Source organism: Marmota marmota, unplaced genomic scaffold, assembly GCF_001458135.2.
Source record: "Marmota marmota marmota unplaced genomic scaffold, marMar, whole genome shotgun sequence".
NCBI lineage: Eukaryota > Metazoa > Chordata > Mammalia > Rodentia > Sciuridae > Marmota > Marmota marmota.
Window position 1 is genome coordinate 14,390,881 of NW_025999932.1, and position 24,375 is coordinate 14,415,255.

The following is a 24,375-nucleotide window of genomic DNA, read 5'->3' on the forward strand; positions in this document are numbered from 1 at the left end:
CACAGTGTCTAGCACATAGTGAGTGTTGATTTTTAAAAAGGCAAGTTAGGAAACGCTGATCTGGAGGCTCTTACATCCACAGATCAGACCCGGATACTGTCAGTCCTATTGATTGGCACACCTGGCTCCACGTCCAGGCCTCAGACTTAGAATATCCTTAGCCCCAGTCACCAAACTTTTGAATTCACCCCTCTGTTTAAACAACTATTGAAATTGCTTTAAGACCCTCCCCCTAAATTATCAAAAACAAATTCTTGGATTCTTTGTGCTCAGTATATGATCTTCCCTAGCATTGAGTCTCTAAAGATAAACCTACTGGTGTTTCTTTCATCTCCCTTTCTTCCCCCTCCCCCATCCATACCTTCCTCCTTCCTCCTTCTTTTACTCAACTCCCAACGCTCCCTCCATTTCTCAGGAAATATTTATTGAGAGCATGGATTGTTGCTGGGTGCTAATAGGGAATATAAAAATAATTCAGATGTACTCTCTGGCATAGGAAACGCTCATTTTTAAGCTGAGGTGACACATAGGAACATGAGGAGCTCAGTGAGGAGGGTGGGCAGTGCTCTGGGAGAGAAGCCTTCACCTTGTCACTGTGTCTCCATCTGCTGTTTCATGTCCTGTGCTCAAGTTGGAGCAGCTGCTCCCATTATCAGTTCTGTCTTAGGTCATGAGCTCCCTGGGAAGAGATAAAGCACCTAGGACAGCCAGGGCCTTGGTACACAGTGCTAGAAATGTATTCAGTGACTTGATGTGCACAGATAGCAAGGCCAGCTACAAGTCAAGGGGTGTACATCACATTCATGGGAAGAATTTATAATAAGCAGCTTGCAGACAGATGCCCTTCTTAATTTCTTTTTCAGCTTCTGTCACATATAGAGAAACTTCGAACCTCCATGATAGATGATCTAAATACAAGCAATGTTTTCTACAAGAAAAGAATAGAAGAACTAGGCCAGAGACTCCAGGAGCAAAACGAACTGATTATCACTCAGAGACAGCAGGTAAGCTGGCAATAGCCTGGTATCAGGCTTCTTCAAGCAACATGATTTATCCTAAGAGCATGAGTTTTTAGTTTAGAGCATTTTTAAAAATTGTATATGGTAATTAAGGTGGAATGTTTTCTCCTTGTGATTGCTTGTAACACAATATAAAAAAATTAAAGATATTTAAAAATCACCATATGGAGATTTATTCATTTAAGCCCTATTTTGTATTTTATTTAGAGTCAGGGTCTCACTGAGTTTCTTAATGCCTCACTTTTGCTGAGGCTGGCTTTGAACTTGTGATCCTCCTGCCTCAGTCCACATTACTATGATTATAGGCATGTGCCATCATGCCCGGCTGCCTCAGTGCTTTTAAGGTCCATGTACCCTCTGAATAATTTAGCAAAAAGTTAATGTCCTAACAACCACATCTACACATTATCTCATCTGTCTCTATTGAGTTTTGAATATGCATCACTAGAAGACTGTTTTTCTTTGCAGATTAAAGAGTTTACCAATAAACCATTAAGCAGTGTCAGTGAACCCAAAGGTGAGTGGACAGGATCCCCTTGCTAGAGGTGAGGTGTCTTCCTTGTGCTCTGGGCACAGATGCATATGGGCTCTGCTGGCTCATGGGTGCTGAGGTGGCATTCCTCTTACTGTTTGGGATATCTGTCTTCTTATGTTCATATTTGGGAGATCTGTTAGCACAACCCAGAAAGTTGAAGAATTTAAAAAATCTAAATTGTCACATTGAATGGTTTCACTTTTTTATATCAGAATACAATTATGTATATAATAACCTGCTCAGTGACCATTGTATACCAGAGGACAGAGTTGTGATTAAAGCACAGGGTCTGGAGGTGGCTTGGATTTAACTCCATCTCTGACACTTTATAGCTGTATGATTCTCTGCTCAGTTTTCTCAGCTCTAATATTAATAATGACCATAATGACCAGGTTTGTTATAGGATTAAACGGGATAACATATGTGAATATGTGTGAAGTACACCTGTTTAGCACTCCTCTGTGTTAGCCATTATGATTGATATTAAACACCTAATTATTCTCAATTACTCTAAAGACTTGCTGCATTATTCTCAATTGTGGCAGTTTGGGGTTAAAGGTTGGTTCTAAACCTGGTTGGGGTTTATGAAAACTACCAGTTGTAGCAGTGATAGCTCATACATCTCATATCACCCTAGAGCTAGACCAGAAGGGAGACTGGTACCCTGATCATGAAGCCTAAAAGCTTGACTTCTATCTGGCTTCCTTCACCAAGATTCCAGTCCTGCTTCTTGAACATCTAGGATTGTTAAAGAATCTTTGCCTCCCTGAAAGACACCAGCTGGGGTTTGGTACTATGGTATATTAGTGGGGCTTCCTTCCCTCTTGTTTTGAGATAAAGGGTTGGAGGTGAAAAGGTATGGTTTCCTGTAACTTCTCTTGAAAGAGAGCAAGCTCAGATAGTGAGGGATACCCATATAATTGCTTAGGTATCATTACTATTTGAAAGTATTTCTAGAGAAAATTTAATTTAAAAAAAAGATTCATATTAAATATATTTATTCTGTTGGGTGAGGTGTTTGATTAAATTTCACTTATTGTTTTCCTGGGGGAGAAAAACTAGGGTAAGGGCTGCCAAAATTTATTCCATTTCTTGTGATTTTTGTTACTAACTTTTTTTTTTTTCCCCATTTCAGGGAATTCTTTATCTTGGCAAACTTTTGAATCCAAGCCAGTTGCCCCAGCTATACCCAGTAAGTTTTTCCAGTGGCCCAGAGCTCTAAAGTATCTTTAAAATGCTAAGCCAAAACACAACTTTTACTTGTTATTTTTAGAGAATTGTCTTTGGAAATCACTGCATTTGGAGATTGCCTAATGATTTCTTTTGATTCTTGGCTTTGACCTTGTTCTGAAACCCAGGTTGTAAATATCACATGATCTTGGTGGGGATTTTGGTTAGTTATACCATTATTTTGCAATTTGTCTTATAAAGGGATGATTAAAAATTCTTTGGCATCACTCTAGGGTATAGTTTTGGATTTCCCAGGGTGATCTGTTCTATGACTATGTGACCATGAGTGGTAGCTGCCATCTTTGGGCATGGCCAAGACTCTCACTGCTGCAGCGTTTGAATAGGTATCCACTGGTCCTTACTTGTGATCAGCTTGACCATCTGGTTTGTCTCCTGGAACTCTTGAGATTTTAGAAACAAACTTTAAAAATAATAGTTAAATACCTGAAATATTTTTATTTCCATTCAGGAAAATAAGGGTGAGGAAAAGAGCTACTGGTGGGGGAAGTAAGGGAGCAGGTGATGGGGCAGGAAGACAGACGTGTGCGTGCACAGGAGTTTGGTGCATTGGAGGACCTGGTAACAAGGCTGGGCACTGAGCCCTCATGGGCCCAGGAATCTCTAGAGGGATGTGTCATGACCAGAGAATATTAATGAGTATGTTTTGAAATTTGGTACTGTTGACTGGAAAATACAAATGGTTTCAACCACTCAGTGTTCTCAGGCACATCTCGAAGCTGAAGAGGTTAGGAGGTAGTGGGGAGGGAAGAAGGCCTAGTGCCAGGAGAAGGGCTGGGGGAGGAAAAGATTGTCTCTTCGAAACAAAAGAACACACACACACACACATTTCAGGAAAGGTTAAAAGACAGTTATGAAACAAATAAAAAAATTTTCAGGGGCTGGGGATGTGACTCAAGCGGTAGCGCGCTTGCCTGGCATGCGTGCGGCCCAGGTTCGATCCTCAGCACCACATACAAACAAAGATGTTGTGTCCGCCGAAAACTAAAAAATAAATATTAAAAAAAAATTCTCTCTCTCTCTCTCTCTCTCCCTCTCAAATAAATAAATAAATAAATAAGGCTCCTTAGGAGTTTAAAAAAGAATTTTTTTTCACTAACCAACTAAACTTAAACACACAAACAGAAAAAAAAAAAAAAAAAAACCTAATGTTTTATTTAGTTAGGGTGATTTTTCTCTAAATGGTGTGTTAAGATGATGTGAGTTATACAACATGATCTACTAGGATATAGGAAAGAAATTATTAGAACTTCTTTTTATATATTAACTAAACTCATCCTTTTAATTTTTTTCAAATACTTGTTTTAAAATGTATATAATACTTATAGTATACATAAAATAGTAATCCCAGTGGCTTGGGAGCTGAAGCGGGAGGATCGCAAGTTCAAAGTCAGCCTCAGCAACCGCAAGGTGCTAAACAACTCAGTGAGACCCTGTCTCTAAATTAAAAAATTCAAAATAGGGATGGGGATGTGGTAGAGTACCTCTGAGTTCAATGCCTGGTACCAAAAAAAAAAAAAAAAGTATATATATTTAAATAAATATGTATATCAGAGAGATAATTTTACTGATGAGGCATTTGGTCAAGAGCATGGATGCTACTGGCTCTAGAGAATTCCAGAAAAAAAAAAAAATTTACCTACAGCCCATATGTAAGAATCCCTTCCTGAATGTATCCTTTGTGCTTCATGACAAGGAGGCAAGAGGGGCTGCTAGTCCCCAGTCTTGCTCCCAGCATGGAAGAAGACCTGAAAGCTGAGGTTCTGAGAATGGTGGGGAAGTTCTCTTTACTAAGAGAACATACTCACTCCAAAGTTTGAGACCAGAAAATCCAGATCATAAAGTGAAAGAGTTTAGGAGGTGTACAGCAAGTAAATCAGACCCATACTCAGCAAAATGAAGGATTTCTGATGTCTAATGTAAGGTGGGCCTCACTAGTGTGCACTCACAGTGATTTAGACCCTAGTCAGGCATTTCAGACCTGATTTACTCTCCTCCCATCATAAGGGACTGAATTCAAATGCTACGAAGAAGACCCAGATGTGATTAATTGTAACAAGATCAGCTCTTTGGATTCTGTAAGCTGAAATAATATTAAATCAGAAAGAGTCAATGTTCTGTTTTTTTCTTTTCCTGTAAAGAGCTAGATATTGACCATTTTAGGCTTTATGAGCTAGATACTCTCTTTGCATCTACTCAACTCTGATGTTATAGTACCAAACCAGCCACATGCAATATTTAAATGAATGTTTTAATAAAACTTTATTTACAGAAGCAAGCAATAGGCTGTATATGCACCACAGGCTGTAGTTTGCTGTAGTTTGCCAAACCTTGATCTAGATGATGCAAATTGAAAATGAGTTTGAAGGCCATGTTTCCAGAGTTGTTACCAATTTACAGACAGTTAGGAGTGGAACACTTTCCCCAGTAGCCATTATAAAGACAAAAAGTATATATAATCCTTTGGAGGTAACTGAAGTTGTTGCCAATATTTTTTAGGATAAGATTAGGATTAAAGATCTATCTTAATAGAAAAAGAGCTAGTAAACTAATAGGAAAACTGTTTAGATGAAAGCAGACTGAATAATTAAATAATCCAGAGAGGACCTTTAGGTAAGAATTGTCAAATATTGGAAGGGAGACTGAGGCATCTAATTTTCTGGAGACATTTAAGATAGATAGCATTTGGTCTTCCTTGAAGGGGGTATACCCCTGTCTAAAGGCTGTGGCTGTGTTAATGCCTCACATGGTGTCTTCTAGCCAGTGCTTGGAGGATTTTTCTTTCTTTCTTTTAATTTGTTCTTTTTATATGATAGTTGAATGTATTTTGACATATCATACATACATGGAGTATAACGTCCCATTTTTGTGGTTGTACATGATATGGAGTTACACTGGTTGTGTATTCATATATGAACATAGGAAAGTTATGTCTGTTTCATTCTACTGTCTTTCCTATTCCCATCCTCCCTCCCTTCCCCTCGCCCCTCCATCCAATCTGGTGAACCTTCACTCCTCCACCACCCCATCTATTGTGAGTCAGCATCCATATATCAGGAAGAACATTCAGCCTTTAGTTTTCTGGGATTGGTTTATTTCACTTAGCATGATACTCCCCAGTTCCATCCCTTTACTGGTAAACGCCATAATTTCATTTTTTAAAATACATTTTTAGTTGTAGATGGACCTTTGTTTATTTTTATGTGGTGCTGAGAATCAAACACAGTGCCTTACACATGCTAGGCAAGCACTCTGCCACTGAGCCACAACCCCAACCCAATTTCATTCTTCTTTATGGCTAATATTCCATTGTGTATATGTACCACATTTTCTTTATCCATTTATCTAATGAAGGGCACCTGGGTTGGTTCCATAGCTTACTATGAATGTTGATGTGGACTGTGTCACTCTAGTATGCTGATTTTAAGTCCTTTGGGTATATACCGAAGAGTGGATAACTGGGTCAAATGGTGGCTCCATTCTAAGTTTTTTGAGGAATTGGGGGATTTTTAAATTGGTTTATTGTACCTGAATATCCATTGCAGATTGTTCTGATAGCCCCAAACTGAAAACAACCTAAATGTTCATCAACTAATGAATAAATAAAAATTTGTTCTATCTATATAATGGAATGTCATTCAGCCATAAAAGTTTATGCTGAAATTGACACATGGCTACATGGGTGAACCTGAAAACGTGATGCTAAGTGAAAGAAGCTAGGCACAAAAGACTGTATAGTTCCACGCACAGGAATTATCCAAAAAGGGCAATCGTAGAAACACAATGTACATTGAGTTTTTGCCAGAGGCTGGGGATGAGGATAGAAATGAGGCATGGTGGTTAATGGGACAGGTATTAGAGGATAAGGTGATGAAAATGTTCTGAAATGAGTTGGTGATTATGGTTGCCCAGCCCTGTGAATATACTGAAAACCAGCCCTGTGAATATACTGAATTATGTATTGTAAAAAAGGGGGTTAAATCTCAATAAATCTCTTTTATAAATTGGGTTAGGTTAGTTGTGCAGTATCTGTCACTTGAAACACTTGTCCCTTGCAGTCTTGTATGTGTCTTGACTGTTTTGAGGAGAATTTGGTCATCGTCATGTTCGGGTGGTTACACTGAAACTATAGAGCCAGTGAGCTTTTTCCTTCTTATCCTGTTTCAGTGAATGCCTCCGTCTCTCAGACTTTAGAAGCTAAATCAAGTCTAACAACGGCACATGGTAAGTCTCAGCATTTTATGTGCAGTTTCCACCCTGAATTAGGTAACTTATTAACCCAAAGTGCTAGGGAGAAGGGAATTAGGCAGAACATTCTGGGGATTACAGAACAGTTCTGCCTTCATATGTCAGTAGGTAATGTATACATGTATAAATATGTCATGTTGTTGCAAACTGAGCATACCTACCAACCATAAAGTATTGTGTATGTTGTGGGACTTGCAAAAGCAATTTTAACTGGCTGGTGCTTTGACTATTTATAATTTTTGCAGAAAGTAACAGGTATTGAGTAAGAGTGAGGGTGACTTGGTCCCAGACCAGCCAAGCAGCACATGCCACAGGGCATATGTGGTTGTTTTTATAACTTTCAGTGTGGCAGCAACTCACCTTTTTTAAACCAACAGTTTCAGCGATTGGTTAGGAAAATCTAGAAAAGACATGTGAGAGAAATCAAAGGAAATAGGTGAGATGAAATTTCATTGGATGAAATTGCTGCCAGAATTCATTTCTTGGATCAGGCCCCAAAGGGTGCTAATTGTTATTAACAAGATTCTGTAGATAGGGAGAATATCTGTAGATAAATTTCACATTTTATACCATTAAAGGGCTTACAGTTTTCAGAATATGTTCTCTAGTATATTTTTTTCCTGTGGCCAACTCTATATCACTAATGAATCAAAAGAGGAGGAGGACTGTCTTTTTCCTGCCTTACCTACATATTGCTTTGGAATCTAATAATTACTTACTTCAGTATACTTTGGGTTTTGGCCTTTTAAAAGATTAGATTTAAATCTGTGATCTAATTGGAATTTTTTTCACAGTTATTCCAACCCATATATGATGGTCCTTAGTAATGATCCTTTTTACCCATAGCTCACATATGAAGTATTTATTGATTTCACCTGATTTTTCTCTTAGATAATTTCAGGTGGACCAGTTATCTTGATCTCAGTAGGTAATGTATAAATTCTCTAGATATCAGATCACATATGTACAAGTGTTTAGAACATACAGGCCTTTTCCCTTGGACTGGTAGCAGATGAAGTGCATGTTGGACATAAACAAATTTGCTTTAATATTGAATGTACAAGAAATTTATCTTTGGCAATCATTCTTTGACATTATTTTATGTTAGGCCTACAGTTTCTCTGTTGCCACCGTTTTCGGGGTGGATTTTGGTAAGATAGGGCTGCCATTTCTCTTTGAAACTTAGTGTGCTTTAGACCCATATGCTTTTTTTCTGTTATTGTTGGCCTTCTGATGGCCTTATACAAGGACTTTATATTCTTTGTTGCTCAGGATAGGGAACATGGAATAAGTATGTTAAACTGTTGGGTTTATTGAAGGGTCCTGCGGAACCTCTCAGTTCTAAAGCACATACATATTCTGTGTGGACCCTCCTATGATCGACCCAGGGCTGTGTGAATCCGTCATTGCTTCTTCTGGCATCTGCTGGAGTTGAATTGCTGGTTTTAAATGCTACCAGTCCTGGCAAGGGGCCACAGCCCTTGGCTTGGGATCAAAGTGGATTTGTGAGCATGTCAATGGGTGGGAAATAGGAGGTGACTTGGCCAGGGCCCAGCAATGTCTTCCACTGGGCCACCCAACAGCTTTCCCAGCAGTGGGCAGGGGGAGGTTAACCATGATTGCATAACATTAAATTAGCCCATTTGCCCTCCATCTTTTGTTCCATTTTGAACCTTGAGGAGTTTCTTCATTATGAAAAATGTCATGATTACTAACCATCTTAGAATGGATCCCTGGGAACGAGCTCCCAGGTGGAGATTTACAGGTGGGAGGAAACAGGATTGGGCAGGGGGATGTTGAGCCCACGTGTAGCAGTAGTGGTGGCCTCAGGATCCCTTTGTAGAGCTGAGATGGGCACTCCAGAATGGTCCTACGCTGAGGCAAGGGATGGCAAGCGACTTGTACCCCTACACTGGTCTGTCACCAAACATGGGCTGCTTTGAGGAGAAGGCAAGCTGCTTTCTCCAGCTGAGGGCGATTCATGTAAGGGACCCATTGCAGTTGCCATGAGCCAACAGCGCCAGGATTAGGTGTCCTGAAGGCAGGGGTCTAGAAAAAATGGGAACTTTGCTAATTCCCCTGCTTTCAACTTTGCTGCACAAGCTGGACAACATGGACAGTAAGTTCTGATTCTAAGTCAGTCGATAGGGTGAAACATGATCATGCACAATTGCCATTCACTACTGTGTTTTCACTGGGAAAAAAGTCTCAAAATTTTATTGGTATTTTCACACTGGAGACATATTGCTTATGAAGTTGTAATTAAATTGTGGTATTATAATGGGGGGCTGGGGTTGTGACTCGGTGGTAGAGCACTTGCCTAGCACGTATGAGGCACTGGGTTTGATTCTCAGTACCACATAAAAATAAATAAATAAAACAAAGGTATTGCCTTCATCTACAACTAAAAATAATAATAGTGCCCAGAAAATAAAAGTATACTTTGTTGTTAAATCGACCCTCATACCAATTGCTTAGATTGGCTTGATAATATGGATCCTTTTTAGAGTGACCAGGCAAAATGTCCATCTTCTTTTAGCAGTGAGGATGCAAAATAATCATTTTTTCCAAAGCCTACTGGCACCTGCTAGGTTTTATCTACACATAAAAGTCTCCTTTAATTTGGTGTATAGATTATGAGGGGTTTATATATGCCTGACTTTTGTGGTGTAGCTAAGACAAGGGCTACAAAAACAGAAGTTAAAGATGGAGAAGCTGCCCTAAGTCTTTAAGTGTATCCTAATTGGTTTTCAAAAGGCATGAAGTGTTTTTATTAGACTCTATAATTACTATCATAGTTTTCTCTCAGAATAAATTGTTTATATCTCGAGATACTGAAACCTAACACAACACTTTGTTCAAGCAGTAGTTTATTGTTCAATATGTGACAAGTAGAATATTCTAGAGCTCTGGTGTCTTGTGGCTCTTACTGGGAAGAAAGATGGCTTTCTGTGAGTGCCATTGGCCCAAACAGTGTCAGGGAAGTGGGATGGGCACTATTGAAGGGAACTCTTTATTTAGCAGACTAGGATCTTCTAAATGAGGTCGGGTCTGATCCCTGCCAGTTGAGGTGATCATGGTTCTATGTAATTAATTACAAGGGGAAGTGTTTGCATGTGGCTGATCTCCTGTGTGAAAAGATCTTTAACAAGCTTTTTTTTTTTCCTTATAGAAGAGTTTAACATGTCACTTTATAATGATGCCTTTTCTCTAGCAGTGTCCCATGCCATTCCTGCTTTCCTTCCTAACACAGACCACTGGGCAGTGACAGATAGTTACGGGTTGTCCCTCTGTGCAAGCCTAAGACTAGGCACAACAGAGACAGATATGCATGCATCGGAAACAAAGGCTGCCCCCAGGGAACTTAAAGTATATTAGGAGACCAAATGCTTATATTATAGTACAGAGTGAGAACCATTGATAAACTAAATGGGTATCTGGCAAGGGAGAAACTTTCTTCATTCGGGCAACTCTGGATGGGTGGATCAGCTACATTTGGCCATTTGAATTGTGGGTTTGAATGTAAACATGTTGGGATGGCATCCTAGATAGGGAAAACAGTAGGAGGGAAAGATAACAGGAAGGCTCTAGACAGAGGTGCAGATTAGTTACTTGGCCAAGCACAGAGAACACAGAAGAGACTTGAGGGAAATCAGGTTGGTGGAGACCCTCATGGCAGCCTGCAGCTGTCCAAGTTATTTTTGGGGGAGGACGTGGCTGCTGAGTGTGCCTGAGGTTGGGCATGCAGAACTGCAGAGCTGGGCTACAGGAAACTGGGCCTGACCAGAGCAGATGAAAGAATCAAAGCTGAGGAGACCAGCTTGGGATGTTGGTGATCTTGAATATAACTTTCCTCCTCTAGGAATCAGGGCCGTACTGATGAGACTGGAGAAGAGGGAGTCAACATAGCAGCTATTTAGTGGAAGTGGCAGAAAGGTGAAGCCAGTGATTGGGGGCCAGGCCACGGGAGGGTTCAGAGTGTGGTACCTTCGAAAATGGCTGGACAGTGGTGCCATTTGGAGAAGTCAGGGAGACATGTCAAGAGAGCACAGCAGGGGCGCATTGTAGCTACATGGCTAAGATCGTGAACTTTGTACAAAGAGTCTAGATTCACAGCCCATTTATTAAAGTGTGGGCTTAGATTTCCTTGCCTGCCCAATGGAGACAATAGTAATGGCTCTCTTAGAGGATCGAATGAGGCATGAGCTACTGAGTCAACACTGGATAAATGGTAGTTTCTAAGTTTGGGATAAGAAGTCCAGCCATAAGTTAGCCAGTGGGACAGAGGGCAGGGGTAGGAGAGGTCTGGGAGACTTTCTTCTGGGGGTAGGAGACTGATACAAGGATTTTTCTGGAAGCCTCCAAGTATTTCAGCTCTCAACCTAGAGATCTCAGCTCAGGACAATTACTGGGGCAATGAGAGACATACAGTGGCTTGCATAGCATTAGAGTGCTTCCTTCCTGGCAGCAGCCTCAGCCCATTTGACATGGGAACTGGGGTTTGGTCACCCTTATGTCCCCAACCCTATTGTAGCTACCTAACTTTCCTCCAGAGCTACCCATTACACCACAGAGGGGAACAGGTCAGAACTCTGACAGTTTATCCTGTCCCTAGAGAAACAAGTCATAGAGTGTCCTACTAATATGATGACAGTAAATACATGTTCACTGATTTTGTGAAGATTTTACCCAGATTTTCCTCATAAATAATTTTTGTAATTTTCATGAAGTACAGTAAAATACAAAATGTGACTTTTTAAAAACTGAAATTAGCTGTCCTCTGTAAATCTCTATTCTCAGTAGTTCAAACTTGTAAAATAGCCTGTTTGCACAATTTTAATATCTAGATGCTGAATAACAAATTTGAAAGACACATTTTTGGTGTTCCTGGATGAAATTAAATTCATGCTCCTTCAAGGAGCCATGTCTGTATTTCAAAATTAAAGTGATCTCCTGTTTAGTAGAAGGTTCATTTGAAAGTGGTTTAAAATGCATTTCTTCCATACAGACAATGTTAGATATGTTGACTGGATTCCTGGCCAAGCTACAGAAGAAGCCCATTTATATATAACTAAATCTGTCTACTCATCTATCTCTCCATCCTATCATCTATCCAGCCACCCATCTGAAATAAGAGTACCAAAAATACATTTGAATAAATTAACAATCAGATTCTCCAAGTAGGAGGGTTAGATCGTGATACCTTAGATCCATGCCTAGCCACCTAAGGAGGACTCAGTAACTATTGGTCATTGTTCCCCCTGGCCCACTCTGGTGCCTGGGATAAGAATGAAATGACCTTCCCTTGGGATGAAGGTGGAATGCTACATGGGGAAGTGCTCTGTGTCAAGCTGAGGGTGAGTGAGCCATGCTCCATGTAATCCAGACTTGCTGGTTGACCTTATCTCACGACTCCTATCTGACCACCCTCCTATCTGACCACCATGGTTACACTTTGGCCCAAATCTGACCTTGCCTTGAAGGAAATGTCTCTCCATTTCTAGGGCGGGGCTTTGTTTTAGTCCTGCCACTGGCAGGTAATGTTTCCCTAGGAAAAGTCACCCAGAGAGCTCATCTCCCACAAATGCAACGGAAATTGCAGTGAGATCAGGAGCAGCGCTTCTTCACTTGCCCATCAAATGAAATATTTTCATTCATCTTCTATTTCTAAATTTTCTATTCAGACATCCAATCAAAACATTCTATAAATAATGAAAATCTTTTGCATTTGTACCCTTTTGTATTCACACAGACTCCTTTCAGACACCAGCTTGATGAGTGAGAAACTTTAACTTAATTATTATTTTTTTTTATTTATTTACCAAAAACTTTTTTTTATTGGTTGTTCAAAACATTACAAAGCTCTTGACATATCATATTTCATACATTTGATTCAAGTGGGTTATGAACTCCCATTTTTACCCCGTATACAGAGTGCAGAATCACATCGGTTACACATCCACGTTTTTACATATTGCCATACTAGTGACTGTTGTATTCTGCTCTTTCCTATCCTCTACTATCCCCCCTCCCCTCCCCTCCCATCTTCTCTCTCTACCCCATCTACTGTAATTCATTTCTCTCCCCTTTTTTTCCCCTTTCCCCTCACATCCTCTTATATGTAATTTTGTATAACAATGAGGGTCTCCTTCCATTTCCATGCAATTTCCCTTCTCTCTCCCTTTCCCTCCCACCTCTCGTCCCTGTTGAATGTTAATCTTTTTCTCATGCTCTTCCTCCCTGCTCTGTTTTTAGTTGCTCTGCTTATATCAAAGAAGACATTTGGCATTTGTTTTTTAGGGATTGGCTAGCTTCACTTAGCATAATCTGCTCTAATGCCATCCATTTCCCTGCAAATTCCATGATTTTGTCATTTTTTAGTGCTGAGTAATACTCTATTGTGTATAAATGCCACATTTTTTTAATCCATTCATCTATTGAAGGGCATCTAAGTTGGTTCCACAGTCTAGCTATTGTGAATTGTGCTGCTATGAACATCGATGTAGCAGTATCCCTATAGTACGCTCTTTTTAAGGTCTTCAGGGAATAGTCCGAGAAGGGCAATAGCTGGGTCAAATGGTGGTTCCATTCCCAGCTTTCCCAGGAATCTCCATACTGCTTTCCAAATTGGCCGCACCAATTTGCAGTCCCACCAGCAATGTACATAACTTAATTATTTAAAAATATAATTTCCTTAGAGTGGAGTTAATGGAAAATACATAAAAATATAGAAGATTTCGTGAAAAAGTAACCAGTTTTAACTGACTGCCTTGATATTTTTTCCCAGTAAATTATTGGCATTTAGGCATGACTAAAACATGGTGGAATTATATCTTTTGAAATGGTTTGAAAGGAAACTAATGTGACTTTACTGTTGTCCTGTTTGTACTGTTCTTGTTTTTCCTCGTTAATAGAACAGGCATTCTCGTCACATGTACTGGAACCCATAGAAGAACTTTCAGAAGAAGAAAAAGGTAATCAAGGACTTGATTAGGGTTTATCTGCATAAATTGTATGTATATGCTAAAACTCAAGCCCTGAGAATACGTGCCAGTGGTTTATATTTGCATGAATATCCTAATTTCTAATTCTGTATTAAAATCAGGAAGACATGTAGATTTGAATTACATTTTCAACTTACATATAATATGCTATTACCTTATTCTTCCTGTGCTGTTACCTTATTCCTCTAATGCTTTGCAAGAGTAAAATCTTATGCAAACAGATGAATAAGTTTCCTGTGTTAGGAACTTGGAAATAAAAAAATTTAGGTCTTTATTTCAATACAGATATTTTCTGATCAGATGACAAGCTGACACACATGCTGTATACCAGATGATGGGGAAATATTTGTTCCAGAGTGGTGATTTCTCATACTATGAATCTGGGATGAATGGATAAAGTGGCTATTTCCAAATTTTTTTTAAATATGAAGACAAGCATATTATCTAAACTCTGGATATAGAATATTTATGTGTAAAATAATATCTTCTTGGTAGAATAAGACCTGTCACAGGTTTGGGGAGATTTAAAGTTACTACTGCTTACTCAGTTATTTGGCAGTTGTAAAAATTATTTTCTATGATTTAATTTTTGAAGTTTATGAAAAAATGTGTAATTATACTGCATATTTTCTTAATGTTAGGGCAGTAGATCCTGAAAACTCTTATGTTTGAATCAGTTTATCATAATTTTTTCCTTATTAACAATATTTTACCAAATATCACTTCCTTAGGAGAAAGCAAATTGGTAACACATACACAGGTTCTAGTTTTGTCATTTTTGTACAGGAAGAGAAGTAAAAAAAAAAAACTCAGTATTGCTTATTAGTGCCTATATTCTCTAGAATTTTACAAAAATACCTTTTAACAAGGCTACAAACAGAATTGACTAAATCAGGAGTTTCATAAAATTTACATAATGTATATTTTCAAGTCTTGGGCTTGCCATGTTAATCATCAGTCCTTTTTAAAAATATATATTTTTAAATATTTACTTTGCAGTTGTACCTTTATTTAATTTATTTTTTTTTTTTTTTGTGGTGCTGAGGATTGAAACCTAGGGCCTCACGTGTGCTAGGAGAACATTCTACTGCTGAGCCACAACTCCAGCCCTTAAAAGTATTTTAATGGAATTTGTTTATATTGCTTCTGTGTGCCTTTGCAATTTGTCTTGACTTTCTCTATGCTAGAGTGGCTTAGGATATCATATCTTCCTAAGTATTGACTCATAGTTAGCACTTATTTTGAAAAGTTTTATTTTAGTTGCTTCATTTCTTTTAAATTTCTTTGTCATTGCTGTTAAAGTGTTTTAGAAATCTGTTTATTTTAGAAACAAGAGTATAGATACATTAAATTGTAATAAAGCCATACAAAGTTGTTGAGAGGAATTTGTGGGTACTCTAATGAGCATGTCTTTGAAAGATATTGCCCCCCTTTTAGGGGATGTTTGCTTATTGCATTGTCAGAGAAAGAAGGAGGAGTTGTCGATAGCAATTATTTATTTTATTTTATTTTTTTAGAGAGAGAGAATTTTTTTTTAATATTTATTTTTTAGTTTTTGGCGGACACAACATCTTTGTTTATATGTGGTGCTGAGGATCGAACCTGGGCCGCACGCATGCCAGGCGAGCGCGCTACCGCTTGAGCCACATCCCCAGCCCAATAGCAATTATTTTGAGCAGCCTTCAGGATGGCCATAGCCCAGATGTTGAACTTGAGGCCTGCAAGGACAGGCTGATATTTGTTTGAGCTACACTATTGGAAATGATTTTACTATCAGTTGTCATTATTTTGCATGAATATCTTAATTTCTGACATCTCTTGAAAAAATGGAAACCTTGGGGTGCATGGTCCACTTGACAGCATTTAACCGGACTGAGTAGCAGCCACTGTCTCTATAGGTGAAAGAAAACGGTGCTTTAAAACATTGTCTTTAAGTGATTTTCGACTATCCCTGCTGGCTTCCTAGAAACAGGATGAACAAATTTTACCCTATTTGAGTTCTGAATAATGATGTATCATTTTACTTGCAAGTAACATATTTCTTCTGTCCTACTTGTGTATTGTTATATGTCCAAGACATAAAATCCCTTCTTCTTTGAAGAATTTGGGAAATGTGTTTGGGGATTCACAGAAAGGGTCACCTAATTTCAAAACCAGAACTTGGTCATATAGTTTGTGCGTTTAAAAAAAAAACAAGTGATTGAGGTCTTCAAGAGGAGTTGTGACCTCTCCACCATCACCCAGATGGCTCTCTTGACTTGCAGTTCCAGGTTCTACCCATGGCATCATCCTGTCTATGCTCTTAGAGTTCTTCTACCCAATATAAGTTTCAGATCATTGCTAGCAGACATCATTGGTCATTACCATGTGGCCATCAGTGTTGCCATCACTGGTTGCTGGGGAACTGGACTGGGAAAGAATACAATCTTTGCCACCCCCCATGTGTTTAGACACAGATCTGATGGGAAACAGGAAAGTGCTCAGGACCTCAGAAAACACACAAGTCCCAAGTGCTGTAGAAAACCAGTGATTGCCTCCTTTTAGCACCTCCATGGTGTCTGCATGCTGGTAACAGATTAATCGCCAACAATAAATTCCTTAGCTTGTGCCATTTTGCAGATAAACGCTAGTGGAGCTAGATTTTGACAGTAGTTTGCAAAAGACAGTATGGCTGTTAGTAAGAGATAACACAGGAACATTTCTGTTGAGTTTGACAGTTGTGTAGAGGCACATTTAGCTTTGCTGTTTTTTAGGATATTGGAGTGTGAAAACTAGGAGGGATCTTTAAAGGCTATTTTATTTTTCAAAAACTTGAAACACTGGAGGGTCAGAAAGCTGCCCCAGGTTTCTGAATATAGTGAATGGGCTCGAACTAAATCCAGATATTCAGCTTTCTGTAGTTTAAAGCAAAGAACAAATAAAGGGAAGTTGGTATGGCTCTGCAAGACTAGCTGGGTGGCCTTTGGGGAAGTCTGGTCTCCTTGTGAAAAATAAGGAAGTTTGTTGCTAGATAGTAGATAAAGCCCTTTGCAACTCAGGAATTCTACTTTGCACTATAATTACTTTCTTATCATGAATGGTCTGTTGTATGTATGGTGTAACTGATCACATATATGGGCTGTTGTGCTTTTGCCTGGCCATCTGCTCACATGTGTTTAAATTTTATATGGGAGGAAATGCTGATCTCTGGAAAGTTTTGTCTTGGTCTTGGTGAGCAATATGTGCTTTAACTAACATCTTCACCTCTGTTGTTTTTTTAAGCAATTAATTCTACCTCTCTCTAACTTTTAAATTTTTTTCCCTTGTCCACTCTACATTCTTTCTCTTGCTCCCATCAGCCAGTCTCAGCCTTGAAAGAATCCCTACCAAGGGCTTCCCAAAGCAGTCACCAATATATAAAGTGAGTTTGAGGACAAAGGGAAAAGTTCATTTACCTTACATCATTGAAATGAACTTGTCATCAGGTTTGAGGGTAACTCCAGACGTTAGCAAATGAATGCAACAACTGATAACAAAGGCTGTTGGGACTCTTTTAAAATGTGGCTAAGCAGTTGTAGACATTGCTTGATTTTTACACGAGCCCCACATCCCAGAGTAAACATGGCCCAGAGCCTCTGTTTAGGCCATGTTTCTTCCTTTTATATCTGAGACACTGGCCAATAAATTATTCTTGCAATTTGGGTCAGGTTTGTATCTATTTCAGTGACCCCAGTCTCTTTTTAGGTGCCTTTTTATTTTTAGCCCTTGATGGTTGCAGACTGCGATGACCAACTAGAAGACATAGTCAATAACATTGGCTGCAGCTAAGCTATTTAGATTTTGATGATTGTCCGTCAGTTCCTAGTACAGAAGTGCTTACTTTTTTTTTTTGAAACATTGGTGGTTAGTCAAGCAGCATGAATGCTGAGGATATAAAAATTAAAGATGACTTCTGACTTTTAATCATATGTAATTTTTAATTGCAGTTTAGCAGGCTGGAATAGCAAAGTATATAAAAGTGTCTTTGTGCAGGGTTTTTCTTTTTTTTCCCTCCTATTGAATGTACAAATAGTGATTTGGCCAGTTTTGCTTTTAATAAAACTTTACCAATTTACCAGAAATTCTTTAGTACTGGAATTGAATGGGTGTCTAGAAAATATCTTAAACAAAAGGCATTTTGTTCAAGATCTTCTGCAAAACTGAGTGCTGTGGTTACCAGTGGAAGAGTGTTTCTCAGGGCTGGACTGTAGCTTTTTTTTTTTGGGGGGGGGGCTTGTTGGATAAAATGCCCCTGCTTGGAGATTTGACTTCAGAATGATAGTATAGTTGACACATTTCTCCCATATCTGGCTTTGGACGTTCACATGGGGTCTGAACTGCCAAATGTCATGTCTCCTTAGTTAAGTCTTCAGCCGAGGTCTCCTTAGTCAAGCCTCTGGCCTGCAAAGGTCACACCATTTGTCCCCTTCTCTAAGCTTTTTTGAACTGTCTAGGAGTAAAGGTGGAATAGGATGGACTGGTAGAGCATCTGCTTAGCATGTGCAGGGCCCTGGGTTCAGCCCAAGCGCCATGAAAAAAGAAAAAGGAAAGAAAAATAGAATAGGGAAGGACAAGTGAAGAGAATGTGGCTTGTTGTGGCTTCTTGGTTTTTAATTATGGGTTGTTTGAAACAACAACAACAAAAAATACTTTTCCTAAGACTTTTGTTAGTATCTTTTTCATTTGGGAAAATATTTTGAGAGATATAATAATTATCACATTTTGAAATTTTGTATGAACTTCTACTAAATTTATTACTTTAAAATTTTTGCTGATCTAAAGTAAATTGGGCTTTTTTCTTTATAAGATGATGCATCAATTCTAACTAAACTTTAGAGATTAACTTTTCGAGAAATAGTGAAATAGTTCCAGTGATAAAACATTAAACCTGTAAATAAAAATTTTCTACTGTGCTTCTATATTTCTTATATTATTTAGCTTTAATTTGGTTAAGCAATCAAGAGTCTTTAAAGACACTGATGTTTTGAAGCAGACTTAAATTAGTTTTAGGAGGTATAGCATTAAGCATTATTGATATGTTGTACTGCAAGAATAAAATGTCCAAAAACCTGAGACATCATAAATGCTTACTTGCTGTTTTAAGTGGGTTTTTTTTTTTTTTTTCCATTTCTGCTTGGAGATTGAATGCATTTGTTTAATTCTCTTTTAACTCATTTAAGAAAAAAACCACACCTTTATTTCAGGAAGGGAAAATGAACAGAAATTAAATAACAAGACACATTTAAAGAAAGCTTTGAAGACCAACCCCTCCCTCACGAAGGAGATAAGAACAGTTTTGGAGCAGAGCTTGATGGAGAAACTGGAAACCCTGGGAATTAATGCCGTATGTTCGTCCAATTTGGGAGTACTTACTGGTTTGTTATATTTTGGTTTCTTAGTTAGGAAGAATCAAAGAAAAGAAGGCATATCAGTTCTGTCCACATTTGGAGACCAGAGGCTAATATGACCCCTTCCTTGGACACCTGGGTAGCATAGCTGTGCCTAATACCTTAACAGATCCTAATCATTGAAACAGAGAAACAAATCTCTGAAACAAGTGATATTATTATCTCCATTTTACAGAAATGTCATTAAGTAACTATTAACATGGTACAACTAGAAAGGAAGGCACAAGGGTTTATATAAGGACAGTCAATTATGGCCTACATTAACCCCCCAAATCATTGCCTATTACAAAATCAGCACTTAGTAAATACTTGCTGGATGGATGGATGAATTGTATTTCATGGTGTTGCCAGATTGAATATTTTCAGTACATCATATATACCTACAAACTCCTTTTGCTTTTCACATTTGTATTGACATACATAAAATGCACATATCTTAACTGAATAACAGGGGACCTATATACCTATATATATATGTTCCTACATACACATGGATATACAATGTGTGTATATGCAGAAGTATCAAGGCTACGTTGGCATGTACATAGGCACATACGTATTCGCATGTGCATTGTGCATGTGTACTTATTTTATACATGGATTGTGTACACACCGTGCATGTAATATGTCTAGGTAGATATTTGTATGCAGATGTATGTGTGTGTGCATGGGTGTCTTATAGATATGAATGCATACATATGTGTATATGCATTTGTGTATACATGTATGTGTGCATGTAGATATATATGAAGAAACGTGAATGTATTTATGTTTCATGCTTTTCTATTTATGTGTTTATATATGGATTTGTATGCATGTGGATATGTGTGTATACATGTATATATACATGTGTGTGGTCTGTAACCAGCACTCAGATGAGGAGATTGAACATTTTTAACACTGAAGAAGACCCCCTTACCTTTTCCTCATCAGTATCACCTCTTACTCTGCGAACCAAGGTGACAGATATTCTGGCTTGATTTTGCTTGTTCTTGAATCTCATATAGGCAGAATCCTGTACCGTGTAGTATTTTTTATCTTTTACTTATGATTTGTCTGATTCATATCTCTTGTTTCAGTAGCAGTAGTTTGTTCTTTATTGTGTTGTAGTGTTCTCTTGTATGAATAACTGTCATTTATCTCTTCCTTTGCTAATAGACTTTTAGGTTTCCAGTTTGGACTATTCTTGGCTATTAATTTTTGTACATGTCTTATGGTGAACATAAGCCATCAAAATATTTCTATTTCTTGGATATATGTCTAGGAATAAAGCTGCTGGGTCAAAGGGTGAGCATATATATGGTATAATAAGTACTGTCAAATAGTTTTCTAATCCATATTATCCCTAACCGTGCGCAAGAGCTTGTTTGCTCCACATCTTTCACCCACTCCTAGAACTGTCACTCCGTTTCATTTCCATATAGAGTCTTTTAGGTGAGTTTTGACCATACTTAGGTGGTGGAATCAAGAACACTCATGGAATTTCTACAGCTCCTGTGTGAATTGTTTCTTGAGACAATTTTTCATGTTAATTGTCTGCATATGGCTTTGGTGTTTTAATTTTAGTTGATACATTTCCTTTCATCAAAAGATAATTTTTAAAAAATCCTGTTTCTTCCCTAATGCTTAGAGAGGGCTTTTAATTTGTTTTGTTTTGCTTTTCCTTTATCTGGTCTTTAAGAATTAGGTTTGGAAACAGTGATTTGGAAATCTAATTTTATTTCCAGTTGGATCATTTGTCCCAATATCATCTGTTGAGTAATCCCTCCTTTCTCCACTTATTTGAAATGACATTTTTACCAAATAGGAAATTTCTTTATATATTTGGATTTGATTTTGGACTTTTAGTTGTTCCTGCCCCTCCCCCTTTTATTCTTTTGCCAAGACCATTCTGATTTCATGGAGCATCTCTGGCATGTGTTGTAATGTCTTCTGTAGGCGATGGCTGCTTCATTAGTCTTATTTCAAAAATTTCATGGCAGTTGTTTCATTTTTCATTCTCCAGTGAAATATCTTGTTTTCCAGACCAACCCCTGTTGGGATTCTGATTGAAATTGCATAATAATTAGGAAGTATTGACACTTGTATAGCGTTAGGTCCTTCCATCCAGCCATAGGTGTAGGAAGACAGAGAGATAACATGGTAGAGCTCTGACCACAGACAGTACGGAGAGAAGGGAGGAAGAATTGGTAGGGTTGATGGAATAACTAAGATCAGAGAAGATCTCTTCTTGGAGGTGGCACTTAATCTAATGACAGATTTTTTCTGTCTTGGGCAAGGGTAAGTGGTGGGGCCACTTCCCAGGATGGGGAAGGATGTAGGGCTTTGGAGGAGAAGAGGGGAGATGGAGATGAAGATGGAAGATGAGTGTGTGTAAGACACTGTTATTAAATAAAGAACCCTTTAACTAGTTTTTTTCTGTTTAGATTACCATCAAATCCAGATTAATTTTCTTAGCTCACCTCTTTAATTATTCTAGTTCCTAACTGAAGCTACCTTTGATGACTTTCTCTTCCCTGTGGGACAGCCTTTCACATTGGCATTCAGCCTCCTTTCTGGCCTCTTCACCCAGGCCTTTATAGCGTTAGCCTGTGTAGCATGCTTTGATTGTTTTTGCTCCTGCACCAGTCTGCCCCACAAGGTATCCTATTCCCATGTTTACCCATCTGGAAATTCCTCCTAGTTTCTGCTTATTTGACTCCACCCCTCCCTCAGGGCACAGCTCAGCCTCCTCTTCAGCCTTCTCTGGTTGCTGGTTCCTCTTATGGCTTCCCTGGGATTCTCCTGCCTTGGTGGACTCTTTTGTCCTTCTCACATGGCCTTATGTCATTGGCCAACCAGTCATAAACAGTCTACAAAAACCTGACATGCCCAAGTGCAATGGGAGCTGCTTTGGGACAGTGTTACATTTTGGAGGACGCATGGACATGTGCACACATGTGCCCATGCATGTGTGCACGCACGCACACACACATGCACACACACACTGTATGTGCAGCTGGAGCCCAGGAAGAATGGACTGAAACAATGGCAAAGTAAATGCTGACATACCCAGTGGAATGTTATCACAGGATAACAGTTGAATCTTACTCCTTCAGGATATCCGAGGTATTCCTAGTGAGCACTTGAATAGAGTGCTGAAAACCGTGCATTCAGCAAGACATGAGAGAGAAAGACAAATGCCCAACATTCAGGAAATTCGAGAATTCCTTGAACATCAGGTCAGCTGTAAAATTGAGGAGAGAGGATTACTCTTTACAGGTGAGCCTGTTACCAAATGCCTTTTCAAGGCCATGTATGGGAGCTTACTTTAACCACCTTCCACAATTCTAAATGGTTTACAAATGCCGGTACTTTACAGGCAACTCTCTTACTATTTGTACTGTTGAGTGCCCTGTCTTTCACATTTAAAAAATAAGCCCTGGAGTCTGGACGCAGACCCCAGAGACAGGCTTGTTTCTTCCCACGGTACCACAGTGTTGCACCGTGACATTTTGCTTTTCACTTACTGATTATAAAGGCCACAGAGACTCATGAATGATACTTCTCTTCCAGATAAGCCCAGTATTTCTCAAATGGAAACCCTTTCAACTGGAGAAGTACCCAAAGCAGTCCAGCTTCCTCCCAAAAACAGAATATTGGTTAGACAAAGACCTGTTTATACTGATAGAACTGCTCCTGTTCCAAAGTGAGTATTTTCAACCCATATATATATATATATATATATATATATATATATTTTTTTTTTTTTTTTTTTTTTTTTTTTAATTATTTGCCTTAGGCATCTGGGGCTGCCATAACAGTATGCCATAGATTGGGTGGCTTAAACAACAGAAACTTACTTTCTCAGACTTCTGGCTGAGGGGTGCCAGCATGGTCATGTTTGATCGAGGGCTGTGTGCAAGCCCTGCAGAGTGCTGCCTTCTCTCCGTGTTCGTATGTGGTGGAGAGCAACTTCTGATATCCCTCTTAATCAGGGCAGTAAGTCCATCATGGGGCTCCCCTCTACCACCTCATTTAAGCCTAATTACCCCAAAGTCCCTACCTCCAGATACCACCACACTGAGGATCAGGTGTTCACACGTGAATTTGGTGGGTACAAATGTTGAATCTCTAACAGTGAATCACATCTGCAATAGTTGCTCTCCTTTGTTGACATAAGTAAAACACAACAAATCACCAATTCCATAGAAATTTGTTTATAGTGTAGTATTCACTCACACACTTTATAAATATTTTTCTGCTGGTTTTTTTTTTTTAGAATTAAGAAAAATGTCATAGAAGATCCTGTTCCCAGAAAGTCATTGTCTGTTACGTGAGTACGGGGGCTGGTGGGGGGCATTTTAACAACTCTCTTTACTGGACATTCCTTTCATCGTAAATTACTATCTCAGAGTTGGTTAAGCATCATTGTTCATTTGTGATTCCTTTGTATATATGTTTGTGGCATATCTTTTTATTATCTGTGTCAACAGAACTTATCACATCATGGTCTCCACACCTGTCATTCTCATGTATTCCCCCTTCCCCCAGCTAGTGTGGAGTAATTTCTTGACAAGTATATTTAAGTCTAATGGATAGTGTTGGGTTTTAATGGCCAGATCCATGGCAGTATAAGTTTCACACATTATTTTCCTGTTCTAGCTCCTTGGGGTCTTGACCATGACCCTAGATCTTATTTAGTTCTGTAAGGATACTAGGAATCCTTGCTTTATCACCTAACAATTGTGTGCTATGGATTCAGTTGACTACTGTTTTAAGCCTTAGTTTTCTTAAAAAAAAAAAAAAGTTATGTAACATGGCATAATGCTGTCTTTTTCACAGGATAATTTTACAAAATAAAATTGGGGCTGGGTACAGTGGTGCACACCTGCAATCCCAGCTACTCAGGAGGC

The 24,375-nt window shown here is 38.7% G+C and overlaps 1 protein-coding gene across 7 annotated transcripts in view; it reads left to right on the top strand.

Moving 5' to 3' along the window:
- The window catches only part of Dzip1 (DAZ interacting zinc finger protein 1), a 58,573-nt gene that overhangs the window by 27,726 nt on the left and 6,472 nt on the right, over positions 1 to 24,375 (top strand). For 3 of the 7 annotated variants that reach the window (XM_048800738.1, XM_048800739.1, XM_048800740.1), the window contains 9 exons: positions 864 to 1,004; positions 1,488 to 1,536; positions 2,690 to 2,746; positions 6,970 to 7,026; positions 13,965 to 14,024; positions 19,277 to 19,437; positions 22,579 to 22,741; positions 23,036 to 23,168; positions 23,742 to 23,795. In XM_048800738.1, the coding sequence (XP_048656695.1) occupies positions 864 to 1,004; positions 1,488 to 1,536; positions 2,690 to 2,746; positions 6,970 to 7,026; positions 13,965 to 14,024; positions 19,277 to 19,437; positions 22,579 to 22,741; positions 23,036 to 23,168; positions 23,742 to 23,795 (875 nt within the window). The remainder of the gene's footprint in view (positions 1 to 863; positions 1,005 to 1,487; positions 1,537 to 2,689; positions 2,747 to 6,969; positions 7,027 to 13,964; positions 14,025 to 19,276; positions 19,438 to 22,578; positions 22,742 to 23,035; positions 23,169 to 23,741; positions 23,796 to 24,375) is intronic. The other 4 variants (XM_048800741.1, XM_048800743.1, XM_048800742.1 and 1 more) reach the window with 4 other exon arrangements.